Genomic DNA, 13,075 nt, shown 5'->3' with positions numbered 1-13,075 from the left:
ACACCATGGTGAACCATGCTCGATTAACAGTATTAACATCTTGACTTTATCACACTGACCTGCAGGGCGACAGAGCTGCTTCCATCCTCAGGTTCTGTCCCATTGACGGAGAGCGACTCAGGGCTAAACTGAAAAACTCCATGAGCATCGTCTGAGGCAGCGATGGTCACTGTGATGTGGGATGCGACTCCCAAGCTGGCTGCAAGATACCAGATACAACCCTGGGTTACTTTTTATTAATATCATGTATTATTAGCTGCATTTTTCCTGTTAAGTTTGAAGAAAAGTAAAAAATTGAATGTGGTTAGAGAAGAGGGAAAGGAAATACGGCAATAATATTCTAATAATGTAAGCCATTGATTTTGGTAGAAATAGCACAAGGATAATAATAATAATTCTAATAATACATATCTTCTTATCTAACTAATAATTAAAGTGATGTTCTGGAACAAGCACATTAGACTGAATTGGCAGCTTCATTATTTCGGTCTGAGCGACAGCAGCTTAATCTCTGTGTAAACCACTGAGGTCTATGACACCTCATGTCTACCACTTACCCCTCCTGCCTGAGAAAAGGCTATTTGCTTTCCCCACATCACTTCCCTGGGTACTCTTCACAATGTAAATACCACACACAATTAAACACACACATGCAGGCTGAACCGCACAACCTTCCCAGCTTTTATGGGCCAAATCTTGTTGATACAATTTCATCCAGCCAGCCAAAAACTAATGCTTGTAAGTTTTGAGAACAGAAAAGAAGCAATGACTTTTAGATTCTAATAATAGAACCTGGAATAAAGAAATGCATCCTTATGGAGTGAGGAATTATGTCAGTGAAGGCGTCAGGAAATGGAGGCTAAGCAGTTTGGGGAATAAAGGAGGGGAGATACTTACCATGATGGTGATAGGATGGAAGGAGGAAGTCAGAGTCACTCTCCCCACTTCCACTTCCTTCACTATGCAGAAACTGATCCACTGATGGATCAGCATCAAACAAGCGTCACACCAGGTTAGAATCACACCAGAAGAAGGGAGGTCGAAGGGCAAATGTGAAGGAGGGTGGGCAGGTAGTTACGCAGGAAGGTAGGTGTGTGTGTGGGAGAGCACACAGGAGCACAGCACACAAAACACACAAAAACAGTAGGATAGAATACAGGGTCAGTTCAGCTATGATTAGGATAGGTCAAGACAGGTTTGCGGATAAAAATGTAATGACTGTAAAGATTTTGCTTGAGAAAACTCATTCTAACTATTTATTTCTCACCTCCTGCGTCGGCATTGTAGAGCTCCACTCTGAAGATCTTGTCCAGTTCAGGGACGGGATTGTCAACGATGGTCACGGTGATGAACTTCAACCTCTCCCCCGGAAGAAACTCCAGCACACCATCTGAGTCCTGCAGATGGAATATGAAGAGGAAACCAGGATAGTAGGCAAAATATTTTCTCTTAATCTACGTATCGATACATCATCAGTGTGTGTGCCTCTGTAAATTTAAAGGGATAGTTCCCCCCAAAATTTGAACACCTGGATGACAGCACAGGAGCAATATTGAGGCTTTTCATTTTTGTTTCGGTTCTTTTTTTACGTTTGAAGAATTTGTCCCCATTTACTACAATTGTATTGGGTTTGGCTGCAACACTGTTTACCACTGAAACTCCAAAGTGTTTTGTGGAGTCAAACACTTGCCCCATCTCTCCATTGGCATAGTGGTGAGTCGATTTTTGGGATAATAGTTTGGAGGAACTATCCCTTTAAGGAATTTGGTGGATAGTAACCTCGTAGTCTTCAGGGCTGGACGCTGTGAAAGGGGTTGTCCTATATCCTACTATGACTCTTCCCAGGAGCCCTTGGGCCCTGGCCACTGGCAGACGGATTTGTCCATCTTCCTCGTTAACGGTGATGTGGGCAGGTTCTAACGCTGGAGAGATCAACCCCTCCCCTGGTGGACTGGGCTGGAACTGCAGCAGGCCTGGTAGAAAGAAGGGTGTTTTAGTGTTTGTGTGTGACAGTGATGGTTTCAAGAGGGAAAATAGGAGAAATCATAACGAAAAATAACATCATCTTAAAAATATGGATCTCTTCAATAATATTTCAAGTACAATTTTTTTTTATATTGAGGTGAATACCATAAGGATGATCACTGGCTGTGACAGTGACGGTGTTGATGGAGTTATTTGGGTCGATGCTTGCACCACTGGTAGGAGTGGAGCCTGGCTTCCCATCGCCGGTGTCTGTGGACTCCAGTGTGATCTGGAAGGACTCTGCCAGTTCTGGGATGTTATCATCCAACACCAACAGGTTCAGTACCTAACAGAAAGAAAGAGCGTGCATGATGTCATGTTTTTTAGTCCAGGCTATACCCTTAAAAATATCATAAAACTTCAAATCAGCAGCTCCAAGCTCCTAGCAGTGCACATAACTCATGATGTGTAGTATAAGTGACAAATAAAGCTGAATATATTTCATAAAGATGATATATCTATATTTCAGCTTTCATTAAGCTCTTGATTTAGGTTAGCTGATGAAAGCAACTTTAATTTTGGTTGTTTGCCACAGACATAAAGTATAACCTTTAGTATGAGGAGACACCTGTTGCCTCATGTGTAAATGAACAGGCGACATGACCACTAGGTGGAGCTGATTACCAAGAAAACGATGCAACTGGAGGACTGAATAATACAACTGATAAATTGGACACAATGTATATTGATTTCAAATCAATATGATCATGTACAAATACAGTGGATGACAGGTCCACCACACTTGCTTTTACCCACTGGGTGACTGTGCACGATGGCTCCCTGGATAAACTCAGAGGGGCTCACATAAGGAAACATTAATACAGGGACACACACACACCTCAGAACGCTGTCCAGGCAGAAAAAGCACAGCTCCGGTGGCATTAACAAAATCCTGATGCGCTGCCGTCTCATTGTTCAACCTGTCCAGTTGGGTTACAGTGTAGTTAACGTAAACGTGGTCCAGGGATCCCCTCATACGCTCGATCACACAAGAGACAGTGGAGCCTTCTTCAGCCGTCTATGAGGACACACAAGGGGAAGAAATGTTCAGTAATTCAGGGACACTGGACGCATAGATCAATATCCAAACACTTTAGTTTTTATGCTTACATGAGCTAATCAGACCATCTATGTTAATGGCTCAGTCTAATTCCAGCACAGTAATTAAGTGATTTTGAGAGGGAACACCTGATAGCCCACATGCCTCTACGTCTTTTTCATCCCCATAGGGTCTAGGATATAAAGACATTCTCCAGTTCTGCTGGAATGTCATGCCTATAGCTCTGCCACCTGTTGTGCTGAGAGAGACAAGGAACAAGATCTCTCATCTCCAGTGCTGGAACTCCCGATACGCTTCTACAGGAATGCCCTGAGTGGTAGAGCTGCGGCGGCCTCGCCAGCTGTCGCTCTACCTGAGAGGGGCCCGACATGACAGCAGACACATCCAATCCAACTAAAAAACAGAGAGCATGCTCTCCCTGCAGCCAGGCATGAAGACTGATGAAATATGCAGCAGGACAGGGGCTGACTAACCATTGGGTTTACATTACACGTGTTTCTATGCACATGTTCTCTCTGTGGACACAACAGAGTGATGACACTGACAAATGCCACGGTAGCAGTGGTCATGTAGAATCAGGTTAATTCAGGAGATGCATCATTTATGCTCGACTGACAGTCTGCATTGTCTGTCATAATAGAGTTAGAATTGAAATACTTTGCAGCAGATGGGTTCCCCTAAATGCCACTGGGTGAACTTACATCAGGTATGCAGGCACCAGTGAATCCAAAAAGCCCATTGGCGTTGTCACTCTTCATGACTCGCAAAATGGCTGTGGGTCTGAGGTAGGGGAGGCGGGCTCCTCCGCGCACCGCCACCAGCTGCAGGTAGAACACCTCCTCACCCTCTTCTTCATCATCGTCCCTGGTCTCCACCACAAACGACTTCTGCCTCTCGTCTTGACGGTAGCGCAGGTAACCGGAGATGCTCCGCAGGTCTGTCTTGGCGGGCTGGGTGTGAAGCTCGTGGATGTGGCTGCGGTTCAGCTTGACGTGATATAAGCGAACATCCTGGAGAAGGCCTGTGAAGCGCTGTTCACCCTCAGGGTCTGAGCCAATAAACAGGGTTGCAGGTCCTGGGGTTGAAGTACGAGGGGTTAAAAGTTAGTTTGATAAACTTGTTTTGTGAAATTACACAAATTTGTGACTTTTGCACATTTGTCCATGAGTCTTTAATTTGACTTGAGATCATAACAACAGAACATGATCCCGAAGGGGATCTGCATCGTTAGATGTCAGATAAACATAATATTGTTAGTGTTGGAACTAATTCTACTGCACTAGGATCCCAAACATAATCTTGATTAAGTCCAGCTCTTGCTCATTATTCATTTATATCCTTATACCTCTTGAGTCTATTGTTTCCTCCTCTTGTACAAAGGGAACAAATGCAGTAAATCTGCCACAGTGAGCAAATATAAAGCCCCAACACAGAGCCATCCATCTGTGGCTTGAGTTACCAGTAACAAGACAATAACGCATGACATGACTGATGATTATGTATATATCTGCTGTGATATTTCCTCTCTGGAACCATTGGGTCCGCTACAGGCCGCCACTATTGTCTCCATTAATCAGAGAGAGGAGGAAGAAAAGAAAATGCCGACTGATTCCCTTTAGCAGTAACAATATCCAGCAGTGCAGAGGCTGAGTGCTCACTCAAGCATTGCAGAGTCCCAATTGTGAACAATGAGCAGCAGCTGAGGGGTAAGTGAATGTGTGTCTGTGTGAATTAATTCATATAGTATATGTACGATGTTTAGTATTGTTCCTCCATATGTTAACAGTGAGAAACAAGCTTTAGAGTGTGGTTCTCACACAGCCATACAAACACACAAGCAGATGTCCATCATTTCAAGAATTTGTGGCTTTTTGAATTGGGCTTATAAAAATCAGTGCAGTTCCAGTCTACATGCTTGTGTTTTTTCCAGACTCATATGAGGTCTCGGTGACCTCTGATCTTTCAACACTGCAAGCGAATCAGTTCATCTCTGAGTCCAAGTGTCAACTGCTCGACATTTGAACAAATCCCTTAAAGGCAGACTGGAGATATCATGCTCACGAGGACTTGTTTTGTGGGGCCACTCTAACCTTGCTGTTTGGCCTTTGACCAACCAAATCGAATCCGTTCATCTCTGAGTCTAAATGAAAACTTTTCACAAATTTGAAAGAATGCTCTGCAGGCGATCTTAAAATGGTGCGTTCACAGGGCGAAAAAGGGTTAGATTCCCAGTGGGGTCACCTTGACCTTTGACCTTCCACCTCCACAAACTAATTTAAAACCGAAACTGGCGGCAGCCATGAGTCATAAAAAGAGTATTTTAACATTTAGATAAAACCAGCCACATTTTTAAGATCTATAAATGTATCAGCATATTATTTAAATATAAATGAATAGTGGCGCAAAGAGGCCAGATTTAGATTCCCAAGTTAAAGGTGCATTGGCCAACCAAAAAGCCATGGCAACATATGCTCAACACACACACACACACACACACACACACACACACACACAAACACACACACACACAAACTACAGCTGCAAACACAAGCGATGAGTGTAACGAGCATATGATTGACACTAATTGTTTGATATATTTCCAACAGCAACTTACCATCACTGATGCCCTCCCCTTTGATGCTCTTCAGACCACCAGGAATAGGGTTCCCATCCAAGAAGAACTGAATAATCCCATCATCAACAGTAATGATGACATGTAACCACGTGTTATCCTCTACGAACTTCTCAGCACTGGCCCGGGCCATCTGAGTGCTGTTTGATCCTATTACTGTATAGTACAGCATCAGTATGACATGAGACTCATTAGTGTGGACCTTCACTCCATAATACAAGGTCCCATTCCTGGTTCCTTTGGAGACTATGAAGCCGTCCGTGTCTGGTCTGGGCACTAGCCAGGCAGAGAAGGTGAAATTGCTGACAGCAGCCGGCCCATCTTCGGGCGAGATGGTCCCATAAGCACCGGGGAGCCCAGAGAAAAACCACGTGTCTGTGGCTGAGTGGTGTCTCCTGGCGTGAGGCCTGAGCTCGACCTCATCTGGGAAGGAAGCTAGAAGGAGCAGGTCGTCCATCAAAGGAAGGCCCTCTGGGAAGCGGCCAGAAACAATCTCCCAGGCAACGCGCACATCACCAAAAGTACCCTGCTGCCGGAGGATGGTGAAGGAAGTGACATCAGCCATATCATCTTCTGAGAGTACATCTTCGGCTACTTCTTGGTCCAGGTTGCTGTCAGCGATGGCAAAGACGCCAAACGGGTCGTCATTAAAGGGGATGAGAACAGAGGCGTTCAGAGAAGTCTCGGCCAGTCGTCCCCCTTCCCCTGGGTAACCACCTTAAAGAAATTAAAGGCAAGAGTTGAAGGGTCATCGATAGACAATTAGAAAGGAAATTCATCTTTTGGAATCAAAACATTGTATTTCATGGTAAATTTGATCCCGACTAGGGCTGACAAATGTATCTGGTCTTGAACTCACCTGAGATATTAACCAGACTGAGGATGTAGAACTCATTGAACTCCGGAAGCTTATCTGAGATGGCTTCCAGGATAATGGGCTTAGTCTCTTCCCCTGTAGTGAAGGTGATGTAGCCAGATGTGTTGGTAAACTCCTGGTTTTCCTCCAGAGGAGTCACTGAGTCATTGGCAAACAGCTGCCAGAAGACTGTAACATTACCAAAATGGCCCCTTGCACGCAGAACACTGGTGGAAGAAGAGAAGAGACGATTCATTTATAGAATACAGGTGAAAACTACATAGAAATAGAGTTTTGTGCCTGCATAGAAGCTGTAAAAAGATTCAATATATATGATCGGTGCTCATTCTCATTCACACTCAATCAACTTTTAAATCGGTCACAAAGGGAAGGTGACCTGAGGACATGTTCCTTACTTGAAATTATTGGTCTTGCCCTCTCTCACTGGTTTCTCCGTGGATTCCAGGGAGAAAATCCCGTTGGCATCATCGTTGGCCTCGATCACCACAGTCGCTGTGTGAGCTCCGTACACGACTGCATCACCTGAGCACACAAACATACTGTCAGGTTAGTATAGACCAGTATGTACGTATATGTGCAGAGAGATAGAGAGACAGAGAGAGGTAGATGAAGAGATAGTTAGAGACGGAGAGCGAGAAACAGAGAGAGACCTTGAGAGAGTCAGAGAGAGAGAGAGAGAGTCTAAAGAGAATAAGGAACATATAAGCAATACAAGGTCATTTTTAGTGGAAATATTATCCTTCAAGTTGCCAGACGACCAGTCCACTGTAACAAGCACTCAAATCCTCTCAAAATCCAACAGGCAAGGTAAAGGGTGTCAAGATCCCAGTGTCCATTTGACTGACTCCTAACATGAGGGTTATTGACTTTTAACATAATCCCTGTATAAAGGACAATCCACTGGCATAAACCAGGGGCCAACCCTTACTCCACTCTGCTCTGTGTCAATCAGTAAACAGAGCGAGACCGGTGGAGTGGCCGGGCTTTGTGTCTTAGAAAGTCTGGAGTCTGGTAATTAAGGTCCTGTTGGGGCCCAGCGGTCTTTCATTCCCATCCCTGACACACAATGCTGGGATTAAGGAGAGCTTTCAGTGTGACCACGTACAGTGCTAAATTACCCGGCTACATGCTTCTGTACATACACAGCTGGCATGAAGACAAGAGGAAGTTTAACAGGGGAGAAGTGAGTGATGCTATTTCCGAGCTAAGTGTTTTTTCTAAAAGAAATACCTTCAAAAATCGGTTGTTGCGACATCGGCTCTGAGCACCAATTCACCGATGATATCCTCATACTTCACACTTCACCCCAGTGGGGGAGCAAGGCCCTTACTCACCAGTGGCGTTGAAGAGAACAACGTAGAAGGGCTCGTCGGTCTCTGGTGTGTTGTCGTCCTCCACGGCCACAGAGATGTTCTTCATCCATTCACCCACGTCAAACACCAGCACCGTGTCGTTACTCAGCACGGTGACGTCACCCGGTGACGCCTCGCCGTACTCCACTCGGTACATCACCGTGGCAACAAAGTCGGCCCGCCCTGCCCTCAGAACGGTGAAGTTGGCGACCTCTCCTTCCTGGAGCCGCACGACAACAGGTTCTGAGTTGGGACGGAAAGAGACAGGGGAGACTGGTGAATGGATGTTGGAAGTTATATATGAATAAATGATTGCATCTCTCATGTCTAGTGAAATCCTTACCAGAAAAGTAAATGGGGTCATCATTTTTATTAATCTGTAAAGTGGCATTGAGTAGGTTTCCAAGACTTGCTCCACCTGTGGCATTTAACAGTGTGATGGTGAAATTCTCCATCTCCTCTGGGATCTTTAATAAAACAAAAACATATTAAATTTCGATATATGCAAATAAAAAAACAATGTGGCTTTAAGTCAGGATTTAGTTTTAATGTGTACCTCATCGGGGACAGAGAAGAGAGTAAGATTTTTCAGGTACTCTCCCTCCTCGAAGGTGATGTATCCCTGGAGAGGGCTGACGTCTCCGGACAGGGCCGGCCCCAGGACCCACGCCACCGACACCTCTCCGAAATGACCCCTGTTCCTCACTACTGGGTATACAGCTGAAAGAGAATCAATCAATGGATCTGATAAGATACTGGAGCTTTCTTAATAGCATTAACTCTTGTACACTTGAAGCTCCCATTTTGGCATTGAATAGCAAAATTAATTTATCCAGCTTACAACTAAACTAAAAGGCCTAAGTTTACAACTTCAAGAAAAGTTTTACCTGCCTTGCTCACAATAAGTGAAGCAAACAACACTGGTGATGAATCAACTGAGCCTGAGAAGATGCTCTAAGGACCAAATTGACCACTAGATATATGCATATTTATTTATGTAAACACAAACACTCAAATTTAAAGGAAATAGTACATAAACACAAACTTAAAACTAAAAGTGATCATAGTCCAACTCATCATTTATGCATATAAACGTTCAGTGGCTCAAAGAAGGACTGCTACTTCCACGTACCCCTGTGCGTCTCATTCTCCTTGCTCTCATTGATGGCCACTGTCAGTCCTGATTGGATGAACTCAATGACCCCAAAGGGGTCGTCGTTCTTCCGCACTGTGATGTTGACCTCCCGGTGGTTGCCTAGACGACTGGGTGGAGTGCTGTGGCTACTGAGAACCACGGAAAAAGTCTCATCCAGCTGTAGGCACACACACAAACACACACACACACAGGTTTAAAGTATAATCTTACAGACACATTTCAGCAGCAGTATGTAGAACAGATGTTGGTTTGTGAACACGAGATGAAAACAGAATAATTCTGCCTCATTTAAAGAGACGTAAAAGTTTAATTCCTAAATCAAATCATAGGAAACTTGACACCAGAAGGATTTTAGTTTGTAGTGAGGAAATTGGTTTTATATCACCACAAAAGCTCGACAAAGCATTAGCCGTGCTCTTACCTCCGGCACGCCATCAGGCCTTGCCACTAGTGCCACCACCACCTCTCTCTCGCCTGGTTTAAACTCCAGGATGCCCGTGGCACCGTAGAATTCAGTGTTGCCTGAAGGCATGACAGCATATCGCACCAGCTGTTTCAGAAGCTGGCCCTGGGCTCGGACCACATGCAGCTCCACAGCCTCACCCTCCTGGGAAGATAAGATAGCAATATTAGTTTTTTTTTATGCACATGGGTATCACTTTTAAATTATAGCTGGATAAATATGTCAAAGTTTGACTTACATTAATGAACCACGGACCTCTGGAGAACGGGGAGAACTCAAAGACTCCTCCAGGGTCGTCATTCTCCATAATGACAATCTCTCTGCTGGTGAAGCCGGCCTTCAGGATCTGATTCTCAACATTACTCCTGAGACAAATTCACACACACATACACAGTATTACATGGTGTCAGCACGTTGCCATGAATCAAAATCAGCATAAAATGTAGCGCATTGTGGAGATGCAGATACAGATAATTGTCACTTTGTTTTAGCAGATGAAAAACACACGTATGAATGTTTCTTGTTTCTGCTAAATCAAATTAAAATTCTTAAAGCATTCCTCGTATCATGGGATCCTCATTTACTATCCCGACGTCCTGCTGTTAAGACAACTTTTAATAACAATGTCAATCATCTGCATGCCTGCATCTTTGCTGCTCCACAGGGATTTGTGTGTGTGTGTGTGTGTGTGTAAGAAAATTGGAGCCAAGCGAGTGTCACATGACGGGTAAATTAGAGACAAAGACACAACAGAGTGAAGCACTCCAAACAAACAGTCAGAGCCGAGGCGCTGCATGCATACAAACCCTGACATCTTTAAAAAGGGCAACACAATAAAGCCTGGTTAAATTAGAGCAAAACAAACAGAGAAGACTCTTTATTTACGCCCCAACACCCACCCTCTTCTGGATTCTCTTTTTTAGTCTCACCATCGCAGAAACCCCCCAAACCACACCATCCCAGAAGCCCCCCCCGCCCCCACCCCCACCATCCCGTCAACCAAAGACCCCAGAAGTCCTGAAGTAGGCCCTTCTGTGGAAAACAAAGTCCCGATTCACGCCACACAAAAGGCCCAGGTTCACCCCACTCCCCACTTACCCGAAGAACACGATAAAGCGTGCAGTCTCCACCCTGCAGGGAAGGAGTGGGAGGGAGAGGGAGATGCCGTTCTCATCAGAACTAAGACTAACAGATGAACCCATCAACCAAACTGCTGCCACAAACAGGCATGCATATCTCCAGAAAACCAAAGGGGGGATGGGATCAGACCCCCTCAGCCTTCTAAATCTCACTGGACTCATGTGATTTATGAATTAGATCCAAAACATTACTTTCACACCCTTTTCAAAGTAAGCAAACATTTACAGATGTTATGTTGGTCAAGTATGACTTTTCCTGTAGTTTCATATCCCTACCTATCCAGAGTTAGGAGTAAGATCTCATTCACTTCTGGGATATTGTCGGCCATGATGGTGAGGTTGATGGAGGCATCGCTCTGCCCAGAGAGGAAGACGACAGAGCCGCTCAGAGGCTCCAGGTCTTCAGTGGTTACATCTTCGCGATTGGCCCCGATTGGCTGGAGACTCCAGAACACGACAGCCTGCCCGTCTGTGCCGTCACGTCGCAGAGGGAGGCTCACCTGCACCAAAACGTTATCGAGATCAGCCTCTTATAAATAAGAATATAAAGTACAATTATCAAATAAAAGCACTTTAGCATCTTACTGTGCTGGTGTTGCTATCCTCTGGTTCATAAACCACCACTGTGGTGTTACTGGTAAAGCCTATTTCCCCGTTAGCAATGTCAGGAGTGACATTCAAGGTCAGGTTTAGAGGTCCCCCAAACCTCGGGCTGTTTGAAGGAATCTTGGGGTTGATATCGACGAGTTCCAGTGTATTTAACTAGAAGGAAAACAGAAGACACAATTCAACCGACATAACAGGACAACTGAGAGATACATCTTTTGTAGAGGAAGCTTTGAAAACAAAAGCATGTTTCTTTAATGTTCAATACAAATAAAATTCACATCTTTCTTTACAATCTGCTCATTTCTTTTCTCTCTCCTTTTATGGTCGTGCATGTAAACGTTAAAGGCTCAAAGTGTGTGTGGTGTGATTGTGGTTCTACAGAATGCGAAGACGGCTTCTCTTGCACTTTTTTTGCCTGCTTTACAGGCTTGGTGATGTTGTTAGTCTTGGGAGCTGGACCCATCCCATAGCAGCATGCCATATTTGAGTGCCAGTGTCAAACCATTCACACATGCAAATGAGCCACTTAAACCTTGGATGGCACTGATTTGGCCAGAAGTGAAAAAAAAAGCAGAAAGAGCACATTTCTGGACATGCAAGCAAAGTGTTGCCTGAATAACAATGTATAAAAACACAGTGTCGCAAAAGCTGTGGAATTAAAACCCCAAGATGTTTGCAGCCTTGTCACCTGTATTAAAAAATGAGCTCCGTTCTGCAGAAAGGCATCATTCCTGATCGGCAGCGTGACGTGAACCGCCCGCTCGCGCCCAAACACCACATTGACAGATCTGCTGACGTTCAGTATCTGGTCACGGGCCAATGACGGGTCTATTGGACCTGCGGGAATGTAGAGGGCGGTGAGGGTCAGCGACACGTCACCCAGGGTGCCGCCTTCTCGGATGAAACTCAGCGAGAGGAAGCGGCCCGTGGGTTGGCTCTGGATGCTTTGCTCTTTTGAAGGGTCGAACCGGAAAAGCCCGTAGACATCGTCACTGTCCTGGATGTAGAAGACCATCTGAGGAAAGAGTGGAAGTAGAGAGAAAGGCAAATGTTACATTTAGTCAAATGAGAGATTGAAGAAAAGACAATTGCGGATTTGAAGGAAAAACAAATCTTGGAAAAGTTGTAGAAATATTTCCTAAGTAGTATGGTGAACCTGAGAGTATGAATTTGATTTTAGATCACGACTTCTGCCCCTTACATTGCACAATAATTGGAACAATATATTTAGCTGCAATGACACCTTCCACATGAACAGTGACCAGACCTTATCAATGGCTATAGGTCAATACAATAGCTAATGCCCAGTAAACATACATGCCTTAACTTTAAACTATCCTGACCACATACCAACATAAGAATGACACTAACCACCATTAATACAACATTACTAAAATAATGACTAACAAAGATTCATTTACCAGGACGATTACCAGTCCCATGAGCCTTTGCTCTGTCCAATCAGAGTGAACAGCTTACCGATCGCTTTACTAAAGACCTTTATTTTATTATCGTATCTTCTAAAATAGTGTCTCACAGGCTTGGGATGAAGTTAATAATTTAAATAATTTAAAATAAAACATTTCTGGTGGATAACAATTAGGCATATTCACTTTGCTTTGGAGGAGACTGTGATCTCAAAAGTTTGACAGCACTCTGGGCCGTGCACAGCCATGCGTGCAGCGGGGAGCAGGCTGACTGATCTTCAGGCTGAGAGGGGGTAATTGCAATGACGCTCAGATTTACAATTAAATTGCTTTTT

At 44.5% G+C, this 13,075-nt stretch overlaps 1 protein-coding gene across 1 annotated transcript in view; it reads right to left on the bottom strand.

Annotated features, from left to right (window-relative positions):
* The window catches only part of adgrv1 (adhesion G protein-coupled receptor V1), a 99,294-nt gene that overhangs the window by 76,623 nt on the left and 9,596 nt on the right, over positions 1-13,075 (bottom strand). Inside the window, exons 9-27 of the mRNA XM_053421042.1 lie at positions 12,002-12,328; positions 11,290-11,466; positions 10,981-11,204; positions 9,804-9,930; positions 9,524-9,709; positions 9,079-9,259; positions 8,503-8,666; positions 8,290-8,413; positions 7,929-8,189; positions 6,990-7,116; positions 6,577-6,800; positions 5,700-6,434; positions 3,787-4,160; positions 2,864-3,043; positions 2,131-2,311; positions 1,780-1,973; positions 1,268-1,397; positions 894-978; positions 60-195 (exon numbers count right to left, since the gene is read on the bottom strand). Coding sequence (XP_053277017.1) covers positions 60-195; positions 894-978; positions 1,268-1,397; positions 1,780-1,973; positions 2,131-2,311; positions 2,864-3,043; positions 3,787-4,160; positions 5,700-6,434; positions 6,577-6,800; positions 6,990-7,116; positions 7,929-8,189; positions 8,290-8,413; positions 8,503-8,666; positions 9,079-9,259; positions 9,524-9,709; positions 9,804-9,930; positions 10,981-11,204; positions 11,290-11,466; positions 12,002-12,328 — 4,137 coding nt within the window. The remainder of the gene's footprint in view (positions 1-59; positions 196-893; positions 979-1,267; positions 1,398-1,779; positions 1,974-2,130; positions 2,312-2,863; positions 3,044-3,786; positions 4,161-5,699; positions 6,435-6,576; positions 6,801-6,989; positions 7,117-7,928; positions 8,190-8,289; positions 8,414-8,502; positions 8,667-9,078; positions 9,260-9,523; positions 9,710-9,803; positions 9,931-10,980; positions 11,205-11,289; positions 11,467-12,001; positions 12,329-13,075) is intronic.

This window comes from Pleuronectes platessa, chromosome 4 (genome assembly GCF_947347685.1).
Source record: "Pleuronectes platessa chromosome 4, fPlePla1.1, whole genome shotgun sequence".
Classification (NCBI taxonomy): Eukaryota; Metazoa; Chordata; class Actinopteri; order Pleuronectiformes; family Pleuronectidae; genus Pleuronectes; species Pleuronectes platessa.
This window is presented reverse-complemented; position numbering and strand designations above follow the sequence as displayed.